Source organism: Berghia stephanieae, chromosome 3 (genome assembly GCF_034508935.2).
Source record: "Berghia stephanieae isolate SIO BIC M18660-M18661 chromosome 3, UCSD_Bste_1.3, whole genome shotgun sequence".
NCBI classification, from domain to species: Eukaryota; Metazoa; Mollusca; class Gastropoda; order Nudibranchia; family Aeolidiidae; genus Berghia; species Berghia stephanieae.
The window spans coordinates 73,775,604-73,800,681 of record NC_088362.1 but is presented as its reverse complement, the minus strand read 5'-3'; the positions used below and the strand labels follow the sequence as shown (position 1 = coordinate 73,800,681).

General features: G+C 35.2%; 2 protein-coding genes across 28 annotated transcripts in view; one reads left to right on the top strand and one right to left on the bottom strand.

Moving 5' to 3' along the window:
- Positions 1-8,662, bottom strand: part of LOC144968418 (uncharacterized) — a 42,127-nt gene extending 33,465 nt beyond the window's left edge. For 13 of the 27 annotated variants that reach the window (XM_078906738.1, XM_078906743.1, XM_078906747.1 and 10 more), the window contains exons 1-7: positions 8,034-8,427; positions 5,978-6,124; positions 5,433-5,506; positions 5,170-5,297; positions 3,596-3,794; positions 1,979-2,282; positions 890-923 (exon numbers count right to left, since the gene is read on the bottom strand). In XM_078906738.1, coding sequence (XP_078762864.1) covers positions 890-923; positions 1,979-2,282; positions 3,596-3,794; positions 5,170-5,297; positions 5,433-5,506; positions 5,978-6,088 — 850 coding nt within the window. In that variant the 5' untranslated portion in view covers positions 6,089-6,124; positions 8,034-8,427. Of the gene's footprint in view, positions 1-889; positions 924-1,978; positions 2,283-3,595; positions 3,795-5,169; positions 5,298-5,432; positions 5,507-5,977; positions 6,125-8,033 lie in introns of all 27 variants that reach the window. The other 14 variants (XM_078906744.1, XM_078906749.1, XM_078906754.1 and 11 more) reach the window with 5 other exon arrangements.
- An 8-nt stretch (positions 8,663-8,670) lies between these two features.
- LOC144968421 (guanylate binding protein 128up) lies at positions 8,671-24,245 on the top strand. Its single transcript, XM_078906767.1, has 10 exons — positions 8,671-8,851; positions 14,322-14,487; positions 16,382-16,512; positions 16,695-16,764; positions 17,711-17,880; positions 19,213-19,398; positions 19,731-19,843; positions 21,337-21,459; positions 22,625-22,720; positions 23,199-24,245. Exons 1-10 carry the CDS (start codon positions 8,813-8,815, stop codon positions 23,203-23,205), a joined length of 1,101 nt encoding a protein of 366 aa, XP_078762893.1. The 5' UTR covers positions 8,671-8,812; the 3' UTR covers positions 23,206-24,245.
- Positions 24,246-25,078: the final 833 nt, after the last annotated feature.

Sequence of the window (25,078 nt, the reverse complement as noted above, 5' to 3'; positions counted from 1 at the left end):
GTTTTGAACTTCTTTGACACATCAAAAACAGATCTCATGAGAGGAAAACAAAAAGTAAAAAATTGTAATGAGCCGCTGGGCACTTATTTGATAGTTGAATGCTATAAAAATAACTATCATTTATCAATACTCTTAAATATTCTGACTTTTTATAAGTCCAAATCTAAGAAGAAAAAAAATAATCTGAAACTGACAAAATTTGGATCCAGATTGACAATATGTATGTGAATGAAACTGTAACCAAAATGAGTGGAAAATAAACAAATTGATATATGATCCCAAGAAATGACTTTAAATATCTCAAATATTTTGATGATTTTTGATAAGAAAAGGATCTGGTTTTAAATGTAATATAAGTGTATGAAATAGGCCTGTTTTGTTTGTTTGTTTGTTGCTTTAGGTCTCTTCCAACACAATTGAGGTTATATGAGAGACCGCTGAAACAAAAAAACAAGCAATCTAACAAAAATAGTACAAATGTAAATCAAAATCATAACCTAAAGATATCATAAGCTAAACTATAAATAACCAAGAACAAACAGGCAGAAGATTTACAGAAAAAAAAAATCCCCTGTCAAAAATACAATCACAAACCAAAGAAGCAGGATAGGCTAGTAACGAGAAGAAGAAACGACATCACTATCGGATCGTACACCCATGCGAACATCATAGGTATATGATTCAAGGGTGATGCTCCCATCCAACCACCCGCGAAATAGGCCTGGTAAAACAAGACATTTGTAGAAAAATGAAAAGAGAACAAGGCCATTTTTTCCTGCTTTTATCGTCTTCAGTCATTTCCTTAATTTAAATTAACTTCAAAGACATTTAACAACAGTATGATCCATTTTCACAGAAAAAATTTATATTGCATGACGTCAAAACTCACCTGGTCTATCATATGATCGAAAGTCTCTGTCCCTCTGACAAAAAACAAAACAAAAACATTTAAGACAGTTTTATCCATAGCTAAAAATACTTTACATCGAACAAGGGTGATGATACTCCATCAGATTTTTTTAAAATGTGGTGTAAATTAAAGTTGACTAATGAGGTATGAATTTCGTTGACATGTTGTTAAAACGATAATTGGTCTATGTGAGTTTTGATATCACAATTAGTGAGCTTGTAGAAAATCAAAGTTGAGAAAATATGTTGGCAATAAAAGTGTCAAACTAACCTTTAAAAAAATCTAACAATCTTTAATCTCTGTATTTTTTAAAAAGGTTTTAAGGTGCTTGCGACACATTTAGATCATTTCTGTACTACTAAAAAGGAAGAAAATGGGATAGTAAAAAAATTATAGATTTACAATTAAAAGCACACAAGAAAAGTAAGACAATGGAGAATGGTACAAATAGGAAACACATGTAGATTCCAAGAGCATACTATCATTGTGCATAGTTTGAGATCATCTAAAAGTCTCATTCAGCCATAGGCACAGGATCCCACTAAAAGGAAGACAAATGGTTATATTATACATACAAAACAAAAAAATTACAATACATAACAGAGAGATAGATGATTTATAAGGAAGAGAGTATCATCTCCCAAAACTTTAACTATACATCTGACTGTTTCCCTCTCAGCCAAGGACTGCGATAAGGGTCATTCCAAAAGCAAGATGGAAAACAGATATAGGGGTATAGAAGACACAGTAAAAGACCTCCCTGCCCACTATGGAAGGTCAGAAACCCCACCCAGGAATTTGTTCTTTTGGAAGCTTGTTTGAATCAAACTTTGATGGAAAACATAAATTGTTTGTTACAAAAGTTTATGTATATAAAAAAAAGCTTTTGATATCATCCACAATACTGTCTAACCTGTATTTGGAAACCAAGAAAGCTAAACTGTTTCTGAATAACCAAATAACAGATTAAATAGGATCTCAGATATAGAACCCCCTCCCCATCCTTCTTAAAAACACAAACAAAAGGAGCCTGATTTTCCTCATCACACTCGGGTTTATATTTCTTACCCGATTCCTATCCATGAAGTCTCTCTCACTATCTCTCCGGAATCTATCTGAGCGATCCCTGTCAAACCTTCGGTCGCGATCTCTATCCCAACCATCCCTGTCTCTATCCCTTTCGCGATCACGATCCCGGTCCCAATCCCTCTCTCGATCTCTGTCAATCCGGTCACGTCCCCATGGGAGCTCACGATCCCTATCACGATCACGTAAGCCGGAGAAATCACGTCCTCCATCCCTGTCAATTGCAATCCTGCCACTTCCAATTTTCCTGGTCACATTTCTGTTGAAAAAAGTTTTAGAGAGAACACTGAATTTAAAAAAAGGGTAGAGCAGTACAGTACTTCAGGTCTGATGTGCCTTCAAGTCAACCAATTGAGGTTGATGACATACGTTCCATCTCTCTTGACGTGGTTATTGAGGTCATCAACCCCAGTATGGTCAATACAAAGGACTTTGTTTCCCTTATCAGCATTTTTCAACAAATAAAATATGCTTTGCAACAAATCACTGGGATGCATAAAAGCACTTAATATCAATGTGATAAGGGTAATGAATCAAGGGATAGATTTTCCTCATATAACGTTATTGGCTAAGTTCATTCTCATGCTGTCATTGAATGTAATTATAGCTTCAACTCAACAGTCTATTTTCAGTCTTTCTCATTTTTGTTGCTGCTTATGGAGGAATTCATATATGGATGGTTAATTTCTGGTACCCAATTTCCTCTAAAATCGTGTGGCTTTTATAAATACTTTCTTAGCAAGTCTAAAGAAGTAATTAAAGTTGTATGATAATATAACATTACATCATGTCAAAAACTCTCTTCTAAAACACAGCTGACAAGTTTTTTTAAAAAGAGGCAAATGTGACCACAAAATCATTATCCTTCATCTGTTTCAGAAATTGAATAACATAGAAAATTGAATTGAAACATCTTTTTCAAAATGTACTTATCAGAAGGTTCTTTCTTTAAAGTTGATCACTACCCAACATGAAAAACATGCAGAAACATCATTGACAGATGAAGAAGTCACAATGTGCCATTCATAAGTACTGCGCAGACACGAAGTCCCCACAAAAATAAAAGTAGCTTCATTTAAAATAATTTCCCTTGGAAATTGTCCAGCGTTAGACAATCAAAAATCAAATGTTTTAAGTTCATAATCTGTAACCACTTATCAAAATCATTCATGAGTTAAGCATCTTAATAAAGCTGGTAGGAATGTTTGTATGTTTGTAATACTAAGTCTTCATTACAGTTACAAAATGCTATTTTTGCATATAATTGTCCATATATTTATATATATCAAACTACAAATATGATATATTTTGGTGTTAAAAAGGTGGCAAAATGTCATTTAACCTACTAAGTCCTAAAATATATGTTAAAAAAAAAAAGTGAACGCAATACTTTATTATTAGTAATTTTTGGGCCATATCGAAGTGAATTCAATTTCCTTAATAATCACTCCAAAGATTCCATACACGTATCAATATTGTAGGGAAGATTCTTGAAATTAATGCAAGAAACGGAAAGTAGATCATGGAGATTCAAGCCCATCTGATCTGATAACTACTTGACGATTGGTATCCGAGATTAAAAACGAGTATTTGTCTTACCGATCTCTGTCGCGATCTATTCTATCTCGATCCCTGTCACCACGGGAGTCCTCCCTATCTCGATCCCTGTCCGTCAAGCTCCCCTGCCGCATGTAAGGCATTGACTGCTGGACATGGCAACCAGTACCAAAACTTCGTCGTTGAGGACTTAATACAATTCCATCCCTTTCCTCCTTCAAACGTTCCACAGGATCATTGGCTGAGAGGAAAAGTAAAGAGACATGTAAATCTAGGTTGGAACCTTCAACAGATATTCATTAATAGAAAATAATCCAAGAAATAAATCACGCCATGGCTACCTTTTAACATAATAGAAGAAATCCTATCTTTGACTTAAATTTCCGAAAACAGATTCAGAACAATTTTAAATAAAACTAAGCCTGTGCTATAACTAGCCAGAGTGGCAGCTCATTTGCCTAATAAAGAGAAGTGAATTATTTAACTATAAAAATCATCAACTGATGACACTTATTTAACTTTTCATAAAAAAAATAAAAATGGATCACATTGCTTTTAATTTAAAAAAATAAAGCTGTTTTTTTTTTTTTTTAGAAAGTGTGAACATAGGAAATATAATTCAAAGGAAAATCAACAAGAACTTGAGCTTTTTATATAATACAATGTCCAGGCCTGTAAATGCACAATTTGCGAAAAGGCTGAAAAATGTCAGCCATATGTTCGCATGACCCCCCCCCCCCAAAAAAAAAAAAAAAAAAAAAAAAAAAATACGTAACATAAAATCCAGACGCGTCGATTGCCTTAATATCGGCATTGCGGTCGACGAAAGTCTCAAGCATTTTAATGAATAAAGATCGTATCAATGTATGAACGCTTGAAAATTGTAAGATAATAGAACGATATGGTTGTGAGCTTACTCCTTTAGAATGAAATTCTGATCATCAAAGATGGATAAAGTCAAAAACTGGGCAGGATTACTTGAAATGTTTGTAAACAAAGTTTTACCGGAACCGCAACTCTCACTTTCACACCGTCCCATGATTCAATGCGCAACCTTGGCCGAGTCGGGTTATGGCCTGGTGAGGTCACAGTGGCTGAAATCCCAGCGAAATCAGCCACTCTATAACTATAATAAAATATTAGCTGATTTCAGACCAGTAGATCAGCTTCCGTGGTTCAGCACGAGATCACGAACGGTAAAGTCCAGGGAACGAAATTATCTTATTTTCGGGTTTTCCCGATATGACGTATGGCAATATATTTTAATAAAGAACAATAGAGAGAAAATAAAACGAAATAAGATGAGAACTAAACGGGGGTGGGGGGGGGGGGGGGATTCGTTTGTTTTGCGTTCAAAATAACAAAAATAGGTATCAAGGCTGAGATTAAAAGTCTGTTTCTGGAAAATCATGCAAAAGTCTGAAATCAGCCAAATGGCTGAGAATTTACAGGCCTGAATGTCCACTAAACGTGCTCAAAGCGTTTTACAACAATTAATATATTTGATTCAGTTCATTTCACTACCCCCCCCTCCCCCTGCCCCCCAACCGAGTTTTCTAAAACTAAAAAACTATTTTCCTCAGAAAAAAAGAAAAAAAAAAAAACACATAACCTACCCGACATTCTCCTCTTAGCATCTCGATCAAAGTCAATGACTCTCTTCCTCTCTTTGGCCTCCAAAGGAGGGGGAGATTCTTCCCGGGATGCATACCACCAACGCTCAGGATCCCATCTACCATCTTTCCTAAAAACATATTACAAATACATACTTCCATGAAAACTGAATTAACAACTCAATGTGGCGATTCAAAATTTAAAAAAAAAAAAAAAAAAAAAAAAAAAAAAAAAAAAAATTCACTGGAAGACCTCAGTAACTTACGTGTCATATGCTTTATCAAGACATTCAGGACGTTGTCTTGAAACCTCAAACTCTGAAATCTCCATCAGCTTCTCCTGGTTGAGAAAATAATGAGAATTTTTATTCGATCTTCAGCATCATTGTCATCAATTCAATGTACAATACTTCTGAAGGATATTTGTGTTAAATTATGAAAAGTATTCAGTGAGATACAAATGCGTCATTTATGAGGGTGAGATGGTAGGGTTTTTTTCCCCCCATTTATCCATTTGCCGATTGAAATATCTTTTATTTCTTTTAGTCAAACAAAAACATTATTGGGAAACTTTATTTGCAAACAAAAATTATATGAAGACACTAACACTTGAAAACTATTAGTATAAAATCAGGTCATTGATAACAGGTAAAGCTAACACAATTTATCTGAACTTAATCTCGATAGCAATCCATATCAGTAACTATAAGGATATTCAGAATTTTTGCAGACATTACAAAAAATATTTAAATCTTACAGCCTTTAATTCTGAAAATTCAATAATAAAAGTTGGTGAAACAAAGATACAAACCCTGCTATATTGATGCTCTGGGAATTCACCAGGTGATTCTGAACTTCTACGATCTGGTTCTTGATCCTCATCTTCAAAGTCTTGGTCTGATTCTGTTTTCTTGTCAGACATCTTAGAAAGATGTCAGAACCAAGGAAGCAGAATCTACTGAAACCATGAAACAGTAAAAAAAAAAAAAGTAAGTACAGATTTGATTTAATGCTGATAATATAAAGGTAACAGATTAAGCAATCCAATAAAATTGTTCCCATTTAAGTGAGCAAGACAATTATACATTTTCAACTTAGAAATTGGGATGGCTAAGATTTTGTTAAATAATGAATGGAAAGATTAAAAAAAAAAAAAACTGCAAGGAGATGAGAGGTGCATTCCATGTTTTGTGATCACTCAGTAATAATTCTAAAACCCTAAAACATTACATAGTTTTTGATTTAACACAAAAATGGTTCCACCCCGATTGAGGCAAAATATTAGAATCACAATATCAAAAGGCCAACTCGGATATAAAATATTACAATATCCTTTCAATGCCTTTAATGCATGACAATATCTTGAAACAACCTTCAGGAATCACAATTGTTTTTGATTATGGTAATCATAATCTTATTTGTACCCTTAATGATTTCAATTCTTTGTCAATTTATCTTTAAAATGGTCAATAGTACTGGCGCTATTTTGTGCCTAGTTGAATGCCACATTTAATATTGTATTTTTTAACTTTAATTTAACATGTCAATTTCAATACAAACTGAATTATGTCATAGGTGACATGATTAAGTTCTCATGAAATTTAATTATCTGATTGTCCAACTGAAATATTAAAAAAGAGACGTGCTAATTAAATTAAATTGGGTCAATATACTTCAGGTAAATGTGCATCTAACAAAACCCCAACTCCTTTGAATTTAAATAAAGAGCTAAAGGGTTAATCATTTCCAATCCAACGGTAACAAAACAGTCACATTTGTCGCGATACAACCACTACCTTTCTTGCTTTGTTTTGTTCATCAAAAATAAGTACTTCGATACCATCTGATCAATGGCCATAGATTAACTGATTATGTAAAAATACTTAAATGCTTAAAATATGAGCAACAAAAGAGCTGAGACGTGAAAAATGGTTCAATAATATGAACATGGTAACTACAATTTAGTCGCCATTAATACTGTAAGGTGAAACTCGTTAATTGGAACTACATATTGGGCCCTTTACTGTTCTAATCACTATGACGCGATTTATTATGGAGAGAGAGAGAGAGAGAGAGAATGGGTAGGAGTGAGGTGTCTGTTCAATGTTATAGTTATCATATAACGTTATAACAAGTGTAACTAAATGACAAATTGCCATATTTGTGGACAATAAAGATCTATTATTATTATTATTATTATTATTATTATTAACTATAACTAGAAGACTAATTTTGATTTATTTTAAAAGAGACAATACAAGCTTTACAATGGCATATTTCACTCTCAATTCCAGAGTATACCCCCGAGAAAGCAAATGAAGAAAAAAATTATCAATTATTATAACTTATTATGGATGCCATATTATATCTTTGGGGGGGGGGGGGGGGGGCAAGGAGGAATTTGAAATCGCCACAGATTTTCTCTTTGAAAATTTAGGGCCTAACGTCAACGTTGACTAACATTTTCAATAGAAAAATGTCAATCTCAGGTTTTAAAAAAAGAGAAAAAAAGGCATCAAAATAAATTTTTTATGTCCCATCCACCTGACTGGGTCAAATTAAGATGTTTTAGTTTTAGTTTGAAAATTTATTTCATCAACTTTGAATCTAGAACTTTAACTTGCAGAAGTCTTTCCCCTCCTCAAATGTCCGGAAATTTTAAGAAAGCTATTTTAAAAAATCCAATGTGACAACCTAGTTACTGTGGAGAACATCGGAAAAATAATTCCGCTCGACAGGGACCACATTTTTCAGAAAGTGCCCAGGAATGCAGGTTAGCTCTGAGAACTGAAAGTGAAAGTCCGTCCCCAAGCCCAATGACCTACTCCTACGCGTCAACAAAGAGCAGAGAAAAAAACGGCAGTTACCGTATATCTTCCTTTTGATGTCAATCAGCCAGATGATCTGTGGGTTTTTTCTCTTCTTAATTTTCAGACAACAAAAGTATTTCCTTCGATGGATCTCAGAATGTTTATCTCACTCACTGTACTATTCGGAATGATGAGTGGATGGATCAGATTCTTCAGGAGGGGCCAGCGTTTCGTTTATATCGCCATCCGTTTGATTCTTATGAATTGCTACTATTCGAGTCCTGCCTGGGATGATGTTGATAAGTCACTAATATAGAATAAACTGGTTCGATATTTTCTGTACAATATATACAATTAACATAACAGAAATGTAGAAAGACATGAAATAAACACTACTCTAAAGAAACTGTTGTTTTGAACAACTGCTGAAACAACATCCATCGAAGGCAAGGGCGCATGCGCAGTAAAAGGTCATGCACTACTTCTCGTGCAATTTCACTAGCCCAGTAAATTAGAGAGAAAACAGTCAATTTAAGTTTCATTCAGATAATATTAAAAATCCTTCGTAAAATGAGGTGACGTTAAATTCTGTAGATAAAAGATTAGGCTGAAATTTCTGAAAAAAAAGTCTATTTAGAATTATTTCCGGGTTATAACTTCATCTTGGTCAAGAATCGGAAGTTGACAAAGTGAAGACAGTGACTGAAACTTTAATCCATAAAAAGAGAGTTCCCTTTGCCGATTGGAACAGCACATTACCTTCTGTTGATGTTGAAAACTTCAATTTTCTGATTAAATTTGTTTTTAACTGACTTTTTCAACAAGCCACATCCACGATGTCTATTCTACAAAGAATTGCGGACATTGAGGCCGAGGTAATAAGGCTAGAAAAATTTAATTTGATTCTTTGAAGTTAAATTAAGTATGCTAAGCATCTGCTGACCCTTATCTTCTCTTCTAGAGAGCCTCGCCTTTGGCCGACCAACCTCCGCTGCACGTCCAACTCGCCTTGAGCATGCATTCACGTAAAATATAAAGATTTTTTTTAAAAACCTACCTCTGTTTCAAAAACTAGCATCTTTCAACTTTCTAAGAAACATTTTGATTTTTCAGAACTTTAGTTCGTTAAAAAAAATACCGGCCAATCTGACCCGTTGAGTCGAATGAAAACGAAATTTTGTTGTTTACACGGTTCAAAGGAAATGTCGTAAATAAGCTTTCATGGACTTCCTGTGTTGTTTTTACAGTGTCACGTGACCTTTTTGAGAAATTTGTCGTCTGCTACAAATAATTAGACCGGTAGGGGGTAGATATTTTCGTTGGCGAAGAGAAAAAGTATTATTTCTTGGACTTGTAGAGAGTGAGAGGCCTAGGGTCCACCAGCAGTCAAGTTGATTGAATAAAAGAAAAAAAGGCCTTTTTTATCCGCCGCCACCACCACCGTGAGAGTGGAGGGGGGGGGGTGCATGCCGACGAGAGGGAGACGTGTCGATTGGTGACCTTGGTGACGTAGACATCTCAAGGATGCTGGCAGTTGCAGTTGCAGGTGTTCTTAACCCCTTAACGGCGAAGCTAATTTTTTGCTTTTAGATAGTAGTTTGCTTTTATCTTTATTATTGTTAACGGGGAATACAGCGTTTCCACCAAGAGAGTAGTCAGACTATCGCAACTCGGACTTCAATTGTCTATAATAGTTTTGCCGTTACTTGTCTTTTGATGATAGAAGATTTGGTGTTAGGTCAAAGATCGAATTTCGCCGCTAAAAGGTTGCATTGCTACTGGGTTTGCTCTTCCCCCTACCCACCTTTTTGTTTCTTCTTTTTTTTTCACCTTAGTATTGTTGATTGCTGCTATTTCCTTTTTTATGATTAGCAAGTGCCGTAGGAGTCTCACTGGATGCAGGAGTACTGCAATTAACCCTTTGCCAGTGACACTGATTTTTTTGTTTTTCAAATAATAGTCTTCATTTATATTATTTTTTAACGCAGAAAAAACAAACGTTTCCACCATAAGAGCAGTAAGAATATTGATAAAAAGCGCTTTGAGCACGTTGGGTGGATATTGCTCTATATAAAAGCTCAAGTTTTTAAATTGTAATTTGTTTTTTGTTTTTGATGAAAACGGTAAGATTTTATTTTTGGTCCAAGTAAGATTGATATTCGCCTTTAAAAGGTTAAGTTGTTTTGTTTTTTTAGTTTTTTTTTTGTTTTGTTTTTCAAATGCGGATACGCTGCTTCTTCCTTTTTTTTTCCTCAACTGGCAAGCTATCGCCGTACTTACCCGCATGGCTTGCACACACAAAAGGATACATCTAAGTCACAAAACCTTACATCCAGGTCACAAAATCAGACAACTAGGCCACACATCAAGACATCTCTGTTTCGTTTGTTCCAAGATAGCAAAACAAACCAGACGTCTTGGAGTTCGAAAAAGCTTTCCATAAAATATTTGGTATTTGCAAGACCCCCAGAAACCAATTCCCTATACAGCTCTTGTGCACGGTTACTTATGACCTTGATTTCTTTCGTACCCACCCCCAAAATCCCACTTATTGTGTGGTATAGGCAGAACATAGTAAATAGCTGGACTGCCACATGCGTGACTAAATTGGCCAAAGAGAGAATCTATACTTTGGCATTAGACACCCATTACCTGATGTCTTGGTTTTTAATCCTAGCCTAGTGAGAGAGAGAAAACAAAACAATCATACATGTATCTGCAAACAACAGAACGTTTTCATTTTACATTGAGATGGGAAGGGGAAGGGATAACATTATGACAAGAGAGAGAGAGAGAGAGAGAGAGATAGGGTGAGAGAGAGAGAGAGAGAGAGAGGGAGATGGGCGGGGGGATGGGGGGATAGTAAGGGGGAATGGGTAAAGATGAAAGAAACAATGGGTTGCCTGATGACGTAGATCAAAGGATTGTTACAGCGGTGTTCACGGAGCGTACTTCGTGAAATTTTAACCTTTTACAGTGACACTGATTTTTTTCTCCAGATTGCTTATGCAGAATAAATCGTTTCCACGAAGAGAGCAGTAGTAAGAGTATATTTCGACTCGGGCTTCAATTAAACTATAAATCGCAAAGCTTGTCTTTTAATGATAACATTAAGACTAAGATCTGGAGTTTGGGGAGTGTAAGATGGAATCTCGCCATTAATGGTTAAAATTGTTTTGATTTAAAAAAACAACTCACACACACACACACACACACACACACACGAGCGCGCGCGGTCACGACAGCGAGGACCATCACTGACAGAATGTTGCAACGGTAAACCGGTTTACGTGTACATAGATCCTGAGGCTAGATGCCCTGTTACCGTGTACGTAGGCACTCCCAAAAAAAAAGGAAGAAAGAAAGAGACACACACACACACATACTCACACACACACACACACACACACCACACACACACAGTCTCGCATCCTCTACGAACTAATTTTGCGCACCAATTTTTACTGCACTTATGCACCAAATTGCATACCTATCTAGGGACACTTTTTTCCGTATCTTTTTCTCAATAAACTTTTTAAAAAACCTTTGTTTTGCGCGGCTATTGCGCGGCAGGCGGCTGGCACTAGGGGGCACCAACCTATGGGTCAGACGAGAAAAACACACGATTTAGCGAGGAATGATCATGAAAATATTTAGGATATAATTTCAAACACAACTTTTGAAATTCATCAAGGATTGTCTAGTACCGAATGTTTTTTGGTAGAAAACAAATGTATCTTCAAATCTAAACTGCTTTTGACGGTAAGCGGTAAGTTTTTATTTATTTTTCTGTCCAAACGAATTATTTGTCCTGGTTATAGAAGCTAAGTATTGGTAACACCGGCTCAGCTCTCTACTTTTTTTCTTAGGTTTCTAACTCTAACTCTAGGCACTCCAGGACCATTCCAATGTGATTACGAGATACTTGACAAACATCAATTTGCTTATCAAAATGGACCCAGTGTAGAAGATGCCTTATTAACTGTTATGAACACGATGATATAAGGCATCAAGACAAATCACCCGCAAACTATTCATTCCATTCACTTTCACATGTTGACTTTTCCTCCTCTTCTGCCACTTCATTCATTATTTTATTGATGAACTGTAATGAACTTGAACTTAGACTAGGCCTTAGGCACTTTGATAAAATTTTCAAATTCAAAATATCTTAATTTGGCCCAGTCAGGTGGATGAGACTTGAAAAAGCATTAGATAGACATGTTTATCTACGACTAACACAGTTCCAGTTCCAGAGTTGATTATATTTTTCTGTTGAAAATTTTAGTCAATTTTACAGAGAAAATCTGTGATCTCACACTGCTGCCTCAACCAGCATCTCGCGGTGATCTGGAAAGCTTGGGTTTTGCAGTCAACATGGCCCACTTATATTGTTTTCAGGAATTTTGGCAAGAGCTGGGTATCATTTTAAAGGTCAGAAAATAAGCTTTATTTTCAATAACGCCATAACGCAGTGGCTATTTTTACAGTCCCGTAAAAATGGTTCTCAGGGCTATTTTTACAGTCCCGTAAAGATGGTTGTCGGAGCTATTTTTACAGTCCCGTAAAGACGGTTCTCATCGCTATTTTTACGGTGTTGATACGGTTCTGTTCACAGTTATCTGCATAGTTATAGATGTATGTAAACGTGTCTTTTTGCAGTATCCACAAAACTTCACATATTTCTCCCATATTTAGATGTACAGATCTAGAGGCGGTAAATGAAATCAAAATCCATTTCATTTAACATATTAAGGTCTTGATCTAAAGCTAAAGTTAACAAACAATTAATGTAAAGACAATTCTCTAAGTGATTTTTACGATACTGTCATTTGTATTACATATAATTTGTCTTTTTTCATACGTTATGTTTACAGTACAGAACAGCCCGTTTTCTATCATCAGTGGGCAGGTTAGGTTGTATGCCTTGAATTTTTTCCTTTCAAACAGAGACATAATAGATCTAGTTTATCAAACACAGTATATTTAGTTCCTACTTGAAGGCGACACCCCTCAAAGTATAATACTTAAGAGGTTTGTCTTTTGCTTACACTTTACTAGTATTGACCAGTCAGGAAGGACTAGCGGTTTATACAATTTTAAAAGATGCTACATTCAGGATGCAGTCTTCTCTTGTGAGATTGGGTTCAAATCCCTATCAGACAAGAGGCCGTTCACAAACCAATTGGACACATTTTGACCATTTTAGAACTCCCCCCCCCCCCCCCCACGATATTGTGGACAATTGACTACCCCCCCCCCCCCCATGTGGGTGTCCATGGTAAAGATGCACATTGCGAAACACCCCATGCTGTAATATGTTCTCTTGAATAAAAAAATAATAATTAAGTCAGTAATGATGATGATTCTCTACCATGGGCAGTCATGATCCAAAAGAATAGAGGTGCCCAGAAATGATCCTCATTAGGGCGCCGAGATGGAGATGGCATTTTGCTTAGGTCCCACCATCGCGTTGCTTCTCCTTTACCGATTGACCCAGCGTTTGTTCGGACCAGACAAGAGTGGTCGCTATATACTGCTCCTCCCTTCCCAGTTAGGAGGGGGTTTTATTGTTCTCCGCCAAAGCGGTGCTCACCTTGTGGGCAGACCCCTCTGCCTAGGCTTTGAGGGACCACTAGAGAAAGAGATAGATTGAGAAAAAGAGAAGAGAGAAAGAAAGAGATCGGGAAAGAATGAAATAAAGAGATAGGGAGAGAGAAAAAGATAGATAGAGAAAGAAAGAAAGGGATAGAGAAAGAATGTAGAAAGAAAGAGGGGGAGAGAGGGAGAGATAGAGAAAGAAAGAAAGAAAGGGATAGAGAAAGAATGATAGAAAGTGAGAGAGAGAAACAAAGAAAGAATGTAGAGAGAGAGAGAAACAAAGAATTCTATTTAAAGAGAGAGGGAGATTGGGGGGGGGGGAGATAGAGATAGATAGAGAAAAAGAGAGAAGAGGGAGAAAGAAAGAAAGGCATAGAGAAAGAATGAAAGAAAGAGGGAGAGAGAGAGAACTTGCTAATCACCATTGAAAAGTTGTGATCGAAGTTTCCCTGGGGAAATTGTCTTTCGGATCTATCCTAAGGGAAGGCTCATATCCCAGGCATCAGGTCCAAAGTAAGCAAGGGAAGGGAGACTTGCTCAACATGGCCACACAGTGCAGCAGGGAATAGAATTCAGAGTACCTTTTGGGTATAAAGCAAAGACATACCGCTGTGCCACTCCACTTCCTATCAATAATCAAATTTAAATATTATGGTCAATACTCTGTATTGGTGCATATTACCCGTAAAATATCAGTTTGCGTACCATTTCAATTTCAAATTATTTCATTTATTTTTCTTCCAGATGGCAAAGACACAGAAAAATAAGGCTACTAGTGGCCATCTTGGTCTGTTGAAGGCGAAATTAGCCAAATTACGAAGGGAGTTGATTGAACCAAAAGGTGGTGGCGGCGGAACTGGAGAAGGCTTTGATGTTGCTAAAACTGGTGATGCTCGAATAGGATTTGTTGGTATGTACAGAAATATGTTATTTATAGGAAGGCACATACTAGGGTAAGATATTATCACAATCCAATCTGGAAATATTAAGTTTTGTATAAGCAAAGGAAAATAATGCACAGGAATCGGGATTTTATTTTTGAGAACCCCATTAATTTAATATAATTTTGCTCTGTTGAGGGTGCAATTAATGGAAAGTTTTTCTACTTTCTATATGTATCAGTGATGTCAATCTTCCGCGGATCCGAGGAATTCCTCCTTTTTGGAGGCTCCTCCCATTTTTCCTCCATTCGCAAAAAAAAAAAAAAACCCAAAAAAACAACAAAAAACAAAATTATAATTTAACGAATCGTTGAAACAACGAAGCTTATTTTTACACATTTTAAGGTAAGGTTTGTTTAATATTGATGCATTATTATACTTCTAAATTATTAGTTTGCTGTCTCTGCTGCTATTACACCATAACTGCTACCTTAACCATCACACAATATGATCCTTGTAATCTTTGCAATATGATGGTGATATCACAAAAAATATAACTGCAATATATACATTAGATTTTAAAAAAAAAAGTTTTATGTGTTTTATGACTCCTTCACCTGATCTTTGAATGGATAATAATGCTCCCAAATTCATGGGAATTAGTCCCAGATAGTTTTATTTTGGCACTTTAAAAAAAAAAAATTTCCGAGGGGGCATACCCCCGGATCCCCCTAGTAGGAGGCTGCCTTCGGGAGCCTGAGCCCACCTTTGGGATGAGACGTCGATCATTTTCCTCCTTTTTCACTTTTTTCTGTTGGCATCACTGATATATATAAATATTGTATTTTATGAATGAATGCATATTGGCAACATTTCATTGCGGCTATGTGGTCTTGTGGTATGGCAATCACCTTGGTCTAGGGTTTGAGTCCCACTCAGAGCATTGCATAGTTGAGTCCTTGGAATAGGCTCCTTACCTACATTCTCTCACCATACTCATGTGTAAAATGAGTACTTGGCCGTGAACAGTGTTAAAACTGTAACATCCCCTAAAAAGACGTCATGTTAAGTGGTTGCTGTTGGCTATGGACCCCTTGTAAAGTGCTTTGGGCATGTTTAGTGGATATTGCGCTATATAAATGTTTTGTGGGAAGGGGGGGGGGGGGGGCGTTTTTTTGGGTTTAAAAAAAAACAAAAACAGTTTATTTATATTTTTTTCAGTTTAAACATTGTTTATTGTTTTGAAAATTTGGAGATTTGATTATGATAGTGGCTGTGAAGTGTTAAAAGTTAAAGTTCTTTGGTCTTTTATCATATTATAATCTCAAAGGTTGATTTTATGATTCATTATTTCCAAAAGTTTGGAACATTTTGCAGGGAATCTGATTTACTTAAAATAAACCATTAATTACCATATTTGAGATTTCTTTTCACAAAATTATTCGATTGGAGTATGCACAATTTCATATTCATACCTAATCTTTTGATGATTTTGAAATATGGGGTAAAGTCGTGGAAATTTTGTTTAAATACACAGCCAAATACATATTAAAATCACCTCGAGAACCTTAAGTCATTTGATGTTTAGCAATAGGATGGACTGGCCATTCAATATTTACTTGGATATAAGATGAAGCAAATTTTGTTGGTTTGCTTAAATTTAAATCTACATGTATCAGATGGAATTGAACTTAAGATGAAACTGTGACAAATTGAGGATATAGATATAGCAGCAGTAATATTTTGGAGCCTACAGTTGCAAACTGAAAGTGAAAGTTAATGATTTGCTTGTTTGTTTGAATATTCATGAAAAAAACCCAGTTGTTTTAGTGATAAACATAAAAAATCCTGACATGAAAGAAAAGTCAAAGTTGATACAATTATCACACCTTGATTTTTTTTTAATTAAATTTTTTTTTTCAGGCTTTCCGTCAGTAGGAAAGTCCACATTGTTAAGCAATTTGGCTGGTGTGTATTCTGAAGTCGCAGCCTATGAGTTTACCACCCTTACCACTGTGCCGGGTGTAATTCGATACAAAGGAGCTAAAATTCAGGTGAGTTTTGTTTGTTTCCGAACCATAAAAAATAATGTATTGTTATAAGAAATTGTTACAAGGCTCAATGTTATTTTAAATGTCTTATTCTTTATATTTGATTCAATTTAACCTGAATATTGAAAATAGTATTCCACTGTAATTTTTCATATGTATATATTTTTATTTCTGTCTTCTTAAAGCTACTAGATCTCCCGGGTATCATTGAGGGAGCCAAAGATGGCAAAGGTAGAGGAAAACAGGTCATTGCAGGTAAGCAACATGAGCTAAACAGATTCCCACAACTGTGCCGTAATGGTGACTCAAAATGTACCTTTTCTTTATTGGTAACCAGAAATGTGGAAATTATTTTATTAGATTTTAAGGAAAATGAAATAGTGGAATCCACTAAATTACAAAATGTTGAATTTGAACATGTTAACAGCTTTACTACCAACATTCAGAGATCTTTTTATCCTAAAAGTTATTATTTTTTTAACAGTTGATGGGACCGTTGAAATAAATCAGAATGATTACGTTATTATACTTATACCCAGTGCCAAGCGTCACTGCCTTTTTTTTTTTAATTGTCAAGGAAATGGGTTGGGGTCTTATCAAACTTCCCATGATTGTAGGAAGTCACTTGCTCTGTCTACTATTCCCCTGTATCTGTTTTCTAAGTTGCTTTCTGTCTTTATCTTGAAATAGAATTGCTTGGTTTCGTCCTGGCCCTTGCCAGAGTTCTTTTCTGAAAGGAAAATGTATAGTGTTAGTTTTGGGAGGTGATACTTTTTTCCCTGTAAATCATCTCTCTGTTATGTACTGATAGTTTTATTTTTTGTTTTGAACACATCTTGTAAACAATTTGTGAGATCCTGTGCTGGTGTCTGGATGAAACGTTTGGGTGATCTCAAAGTAAATAGATGGCATGCTCTTGAAATCTACATCTGTTCTCTACTTGAACCAATTCCCCTTTGTCTTACTTTTTCTCGGGTGCTTTAATTGTAATTCTGTGAAAATGTTTGCTAATCCAATTTCTTCCTTTTTACTGGTTCTGATTTGACAAAACTGTGTTACAAGCACCGCAAAACCCTTAAGAACAGACAAACAAATACTGTCCAAATTAGCATTTTTAAAATGTATTATTTTATGTACAAAGGGATTTCATAATTGCTAGTTATTTTATTTTATTTCAATTCTTTTTGCATTTCTGCATCAGTGGCCAGAACTTGCAGTCTGATCTTCATTGTCCTCGATGTTTTAAAACCTTTGCAACACAAAAAGCTGCTTGAGAAGGAACTGGAAGGGTTTGGTATCAGACTAAACAAGACCCCTCCAAATATTGTTTTCAAGAAAAAAGAAAAAGGAGGGCTTAACTTAACGTCTCTGGCAAGTCAAATTATTTATCATTTTAATTCTTTTATAGATTTTTATTTCTTTTATTTTGTTTTTCAACCCAGCCACTGCTTATCCTCCACCATTATCACATTACTGTGTGGATCAGCGGTGTGGTATCTCTCTTTGTCACTAAAGTCAAGCAATGTTAAGTGTGGTCTGTGGCAGGATGGATGACACCATTAAAAATTGTGTCCTGAGGTAGTGCTGAACGCTTATTACCCCACTCTACTCAGGTGTGAATGAGTACCTCCTAACAATAGGCAGTGTCAGTTTTTAAGAGTGTTAATGCAAAAAGAATGCCCAATTGGTGACTGGCATTGTATAAATGGAAATATGGTTTCATATGGCCTGCTGGGGGAATAAATGAAACATTGTGAAGCATAATTAGCGTGGCTAGTCAGAAATGTTCCATATAAATGTTCATGTTTTTTATTTATCTGGTGGTAGGCAGCTATTAAAATTTAACATAATGGTTAAATTTTAAGGGTGAAGCAAAATTAGGCTAACATTTTGGGGATGATGTTAGGATATGTCAACATTTCTACCATTGTAATGGTGTCATTTTGCTTAGTAGCTCATGATAAATGGCATATCTACAGGATCAGCAAAGTAGATTGTGCTTGATATTGAGTTTTGATGGAGATGGGTTTGGGAAGTGTTATTGGATCATAAGTGGGAATGCCCCGCCTCCACCGCCATCTTGATCATATACCCAAAAAAATGTTGATAAAATACATAGAATACCACTTTGTTCCTCTCCTCTCTCTTTATTTTTCCTTTGAACCTCAATTTTAAAGGAGAATGATTTTATAGATTTGTTACTGTAAAGGAAGATGATTTAACAGCAATATTGCCAACCTTGGGAAAAATATGCATATTCTTACGCACTTTCCTTCATAGGTATGCTTGTTATGCGCATTTTATTGAGGATTGTACCCACCATTCAATTTCTATGTTTAAAATATTCATAGTTTTTTGGGGTTTTTTTATTTTTTTTTTTTGGTATACTTTAACACTATAGTTTCGTGACTCAAAAGTTCATGTTGGAAGTTCAATAAAACATTATTTGGTTGGGTCATATGAGATTTATACGTCGATTCTGGAAGACTATTTATATACTCATTGATGAGTAAGTTTATTCATTTCTTTAAATATCGATTATAATACCGTAAGTATGGTCTAATTTGTACTCCTGTTCTGATCTGTAAGCATGTTTTCAAAATTTTACTCATTTTGGCTCTGCATTTTACACATTTTCATAGACTAGGATTGGCAACGCAGTTTAACAGATGTTATTATTGTGTTATTCTTTTTATTTATCAGGTGCCACAAAGTGAACTTGACAATGATCTTGTGAAAACCATCCTAAGTGAATACAAGATTCACAATGCAGACATAACTTTAAGATATGATGCCACAACAGAAGACCTGATTGATGTGATCGAAGGAAATCGTGTTTACACCCCTTGTATCTATCTACTCAACAAAATTGACCAGATTTCAATAGAGGTAAAGAAAATTTGAGCTTTTATACAGTGCATTGTTTACTCAGTGTGTTTACAAGTGCTTTACAAGGGCCCCAAGTCAGCAGCAATGTCTAAAGTATAGGATGAGACAACATGCCTGTTTCGTGCTTTTACAATTTTTTTCACAGAGACAATGCTCATGACACCTGCCCAGAGGGGATTCAAACCAGGGTCTAAAGGGAGTATCATACAACAAAACCACCAAGCCACAAAGCACTTTGGTTGTTTATAAAATCACATACCTTTCTTATAATGTCTATTCCCTTATATACTTACATGTCAATAAAAAGAGCATTAATTTCTTTCTTGTTGCAGGAATTGGACATTATTTACAAAGTGCCCCACTGTGTTCCTATATCAGCCCATCATAAATGGAATTTTGACGACTTGCTTGAGAAAATGTGGGACTACTTGGGACTTACGAGGATGTAAGTATATTATATTTCAACTATTGAATACTTGTTGTGCAATACCTTTTTTTTAAATGCAGAAACTGAATGCATCCATTTTTGGGTGTCCAGAGATCTCTGCAGAAGTGCATGTTTTCATTTTACAAGCTTGAACGACAACAGGCTATTTAAAAAAAGTTAAATCAATTTGACTCCTCTCAAGCTTTTGGAAATATTTCACCACCTTATCTCCAAAACTAAAGTGTGACAGAGGATGGTGTTGGATAGAATTGAGACAATGACAGAAAGAACCTCTTGCCCTCTTGATGGTCACGCCCAAGGCAGACATTGTGTAGTATTGTAGAGCCATTCAGCCCATGGAACTTTGGTTTATCCGAGTTTTTGTTATGTGAAGCTGGCAGTAGCATTTGTTTGCTACCCTTAGGTTAGGATGTTGGTTTATCGCAAAGTACTTTCTGACAGATCCAACACATCCAGTTACCCGTTCACTTTTCGGGGTTTAATAACACATTTTAACTGCACTGGAGATTGGTATTTGGTCCCTTTGCTTGCGGGGCGAGTGCTCTGGGCCATCTGGGCCCCTTAGGCATGGAATGGTCACTCAAATATAATCTCAGAAATTTAAGTTATGGTCAGTGGATACCTTTGTGCTCTCCATTGTTTCTTCTTCTTCTTCTTTTTCTTCTTCTTCTTCTTCTTCTTCTTCTTCTTCTTCTTCTTCTTCTTCTTCTTCTTCTTCTTCTTCTTCTTCTTCTTCTTCTTCTTCTTCTTCTTCTTCTTCTTCTTTTTATTACTAGTATTAGTATTGATGTTGCTAATTCAATGAAGAGAAATTATGGTACCTTCCTGATGATATTATATTACTCAGGAACTTGATAAAAGCATGTAAGTTGTTCCCTAAGCTTAACATATTTAGGAAAAGATGTGTAATGATGATTTTCAACATTGGATGAAGGATATTAAAGTTTGTGTTTTACTTAACTTCATTTGGTATTGATCTACTGATATTGCTGTTGGGCCATTTCACAAACAATTGTTTTGTTGCGATTGTATGAAGTAACAACTGAAATGGAATTGAGCGTCTATTTAATACAATAGATGGGTATGAAGTAGAATGCGAAAAATCGCCTGGCTTTAAAATGGCTTTTTCATCAGAGCAGAAAATGAATATTTGATTAGGACGATTCCAAGGAATGTTACTCAGAATTGTAAAGAGACAAGATGCATTCAATCCATCATGAAGAAACGCATCTCAGAGATATGTGTTTATTAATTATAAGGATTATAAAAATTATTCCAGTCAAAATATTTAACAGTTGTTTTTATATTATTGGGTGTTCAAAATGGTTTGATTTTGATTCATGCTGTTCTCGCAAAAAAATAAAAATCTATCTTTCCGAAATCCTTCTGATTTATGAATGCATTCACCATTTTTTTAATCTCACATATTTAATTAGAGACATATGTTTGTTAATTTGTCATTCTTTTATTTCTTTGTCTTTTATTTTCAGATACACTAAGCCAAAAGGCCAGCTTCCAGACTACTCAGCACCTGTTGTTTTGAAGGATGGCAGAAGTTCAGTCGAGGATTTCTGTAACAAGTTGCATAGAACCATTATTAAAGAATTTAAAAAGTGAGCTCTTTGTCAATTTCTGTTATTTGGTTCATTACTCGACTACTTTCTATGTGTAAATTTTGAAGCTCAAATGAATTCTGATTCCACAAACCTCACAAAGTTTTTGAAATGTAAATTACATTGTTACAAATTGCAGTCTGACAAAATTGTGTTCCTCAGATACCGTGACCTTTTTTTTTTTTTTAAACAATAATTTCTAGTTCATTAAGAATGACTGCCATGATGCAATTTAATTTTGTTAGTTAATTTTAAGTTACACGGCAAGAACTCATTGTGTGTTTTCTATGTCGTTCTATCAACATATTTTTAATCTTCTTACGTTTGATTCTGAAATAATGTGCATTGAAATTAGAAATTACAATCTGTGCATTTGTATTTGTGAGTCCAATACCATGCTTTTATGAGGCCAAGGAAAGAATTGATTTTTATTTCAAATAAATTTTTAAGATTGTGTCTCTCATTGTCCTTTTTGTTTTTAATACTGAAAATGGGCTTTTTTCCTTTGTCACTTCTGCTTTTCTACATATGATTATCTCATCCACTGAAAGCGCTCCTGAGGTAGGCTGAGAGGTTTCTATTGCTGTGTCTTTCATCCCCCAATATATGTCTTTGCTCTCGATTGAGATTTTTTGCTTTTTTTTTCTCTTGGTATGAGGAGGGATCCTAGAGATGGTGCTTTACCCTTTTAACTAACTTTCTGCTATGTTCTATTTTAGTTTTTAATATAATGTATATTTAAGTATTGGAGTCGTGTATCCTTGTGGGATACTTCGCTTTTGTCTGGATGGCACTTTTAGGTAATGTCAAAATAGGCTTATTTATGGATTGCATGTGGATATTCTGCTCCCTATTAGAACCAGTCCCCTTGTCTTACCTTGATGCTTTTACCTTCAATTCTGCATTTTTTCCCCTACCATCTTGTTTTGTTTGTGCTGAAAAGACTTTATAGTGTCACAAGCGCAGTAAAACCCTTAAAAACAAGAAACAACAAACTGAACGTTGGGCGAGCACCGTTTAACTCCAAAAGCTCTCCAAAATTATCTCAATTATTTTGTTTGCCTTTGAAATGAAAAAAAGAAAAGATAATATCTGTAATGAAGATTGCTTTTTAAAAAAGAGTTTTTCTGTGCAGATTTGACATAAATATTTATTTCTTCCCCAGTGCCCTTGTTTGGGGAAGTTCAGTCAAACATACACCTCAGCGGGTTGGCAAGGATCACGTACTGAATGATGAGGATGTTGTTCAGATCATTAAAAGGTAAGGGCACATTTTCCCATTGCTTGAAATATACCCTTAAGACATGTAGATAAAGGAAATTTTCTTTTATCATGTACTTATATTATTCGCTGTTACTCAATACATGTTAAAAATTATTATTTTTCTTTATCCTTCATTTTCAATGGGAGTTAGCAAATTTCTTTAGTAGATATAGGTTTTGAGGGCAGCGAAATGAAGGAATCTTAAGTGTAGAACATTTTTGTGAATTATCTTTTGCTTCACAATATCTACTCCAACGATGAATGAAAAGACCTTTCATTCATAGTTGGAGTAGATATTGTTAAGATTAGCTCACATTCATGATCACTGCATTTCTAAAGGGTCATCTTTTGCTTCAGAAGTTTTATATTTAAACTTAGTTATGACACCAGCTTAGTGAGATTTATTTTTTAAAATTGATTTAGTGTTGCCGCCTTATTAAATTGTATAACTCTTATCTCATTTTTTTTTTCATCAGGGTTTGACCAAGGCTAAAAGAATGTTTAAATGCGGTTTTATCCATCCTAGTACTGTTGCGAAGTGAACATGGACTTGTTGGTTTTCTGTGCTACAAAGTGACTTTCAATATTACATACTTTTAATTTCTTTCTGTTTTAGTCTTGAAATTAATTGTGACACTGATAAAGCAGGGTGGTTGGAGGATTCTTATGGTAGTCTCTCTGTTTTATTATTATATGTGAAGCTCTCACCCTACATTTTTCAAAATGTATATGTGGCTATGTCAAAGGATTTTGGTTTTCGTATGTGAACCTAGATTAATTTTAAAGCTTGTACAATTAAGTTTCAGTATTATTTTACTAAATTAAAAATAATAATAATAATAATAAAGAAAATGGCACATAGCAAAAAAATAATATTTTGGTTGTTGTATATGGACCTAATTTTTAGAAAATATATTCGTAATAATAATAAATTGGCAAATAAGCAAAGAAATTAATTTAAGACTATTTATATTGGAGTTCAAATCATTTCACTGTCCTTGTACTGTGTCAATCATAACAAAGGACAATTATATAAACTACTCCTGCTGTTTTGGTGACAGTCTATTAGTTTTTTAAAGAGTTTTCGTGTAAGTGGTTCTATACCTCTACATGAATAACTAATATGCTTGTCTTTTCATGACATTGATATGACAATGACTTTTTAACACAGGTTCATTTGGTTAGAGAACTTTGCAAGCACTTTAGAAAAGGTAGACTCCCTCGTTTCAAATTCAATGCTGCTTGACATTTGATTTTAAGTCTCTTTCTTTCTTTTTTTTTTTCCTGGGTTGGGGGGGGGGGGGGGGGGGGTGGGTGGGTGTGTGTTATTTTTGTATTTTTGTTTGACGATTTTGTTTGAATCCAATTATCTGAACTTTCTGTTTGAAATGTGCAGTCTGGATCATTTAAGTTCTTATTTAAGTATATGTTTTTATAAATGTAGATCTATTTGGATGATACTTATGTCAGGCGCTGAACCCTCCTATGTGAATATTGAATAAATGTATATCATAACATTAAAATATTTTTTTTTGTGTGTTATTACTCAGTTCTTTCAGTGGGAACCAAGACTTGTATTTTAGCCTTCACTGGCCTTAGCTGAATTGGCGACGTCAATTTTTTTGTAGGGAAAAATGATATCTTTTTTATGAGAGATGGTATTTTTGTTAGTCTTATATTTTCAGGTAGGTATTTATCTTTTATAACCTTTACAGTATAATCCTTGTGGCATTATCTCTGGCTGGAATCTTACTGGGACTTGAAAGTGATTTCAAGATGGATAGATTGTTTTTCTTCCCATTTCAGCTAGTCTCTCTTAGAAATATAGTCCCAGGCATCAACCAAAATGCATTGGTAGGTGGAAATGATGTTATAGAGGACTGCTTTTTTTTTTAAGTCATCATTTTCTGGATGGAATTTTCAATTTTGTTGAAATCACGCAGAGCTAGTGGTGTTCTCTTGTTGCTGGATATAGAGCCTCAGTGTATCAAGGGCCTGCTGAGCTTTCTTTGGATGAACAGTCTCTATATCTTTTGTCATCCTCTTCTTCTGCATCCCCATTGTCACATTGTGCTTGCACTGAAGAAGCTATTTTCTGCAGAGACAGTTGTTTGGACATCGTTGTCAATTTCTAGATACCATTCCATTGTATGTTCTCCCTGCAAGGCAGTTCTTGTTTTTTTAAAACAGATTGGCAAGTTCTACATCTTGTCTATAGTTGACTTCTTCCTGCTTTTCTTCAATATCTTTGTCCTTCACAAAACCAGCTTTCCTGAAACAGTTTCAAAGTTAACAGCATCTTAGACTAATACTGTTGTGGCTGTTTGCATTGCCACTGTTCTCAATAGAAGAGATG

Excerpts from the sequence above, each read along its gene's own strand:
- LOC144968421 (XM_078906767.1), top strand. The coding sequence starts at position 8,813 with ATGTCTATTCTACAAAGAATTGCGGACATTGAGGCCGAG. Across the intron at positions 8,852-14,321 it reads TTGCGGACATTGAGGCCGAG|ATGGCAAAGACACAGAAAAA; the intron begins GTAATAAGGCTA and ends TTTTTCTTCCAG. Across the intron at positions 21,460-22,624 it reads ATTATTAAAGAATTTAAAAA|TGCCCTTGTTTGGGGAAGTT; the intron begins GTGAGCTCTTTG and ends TTTCTTCCCCAG.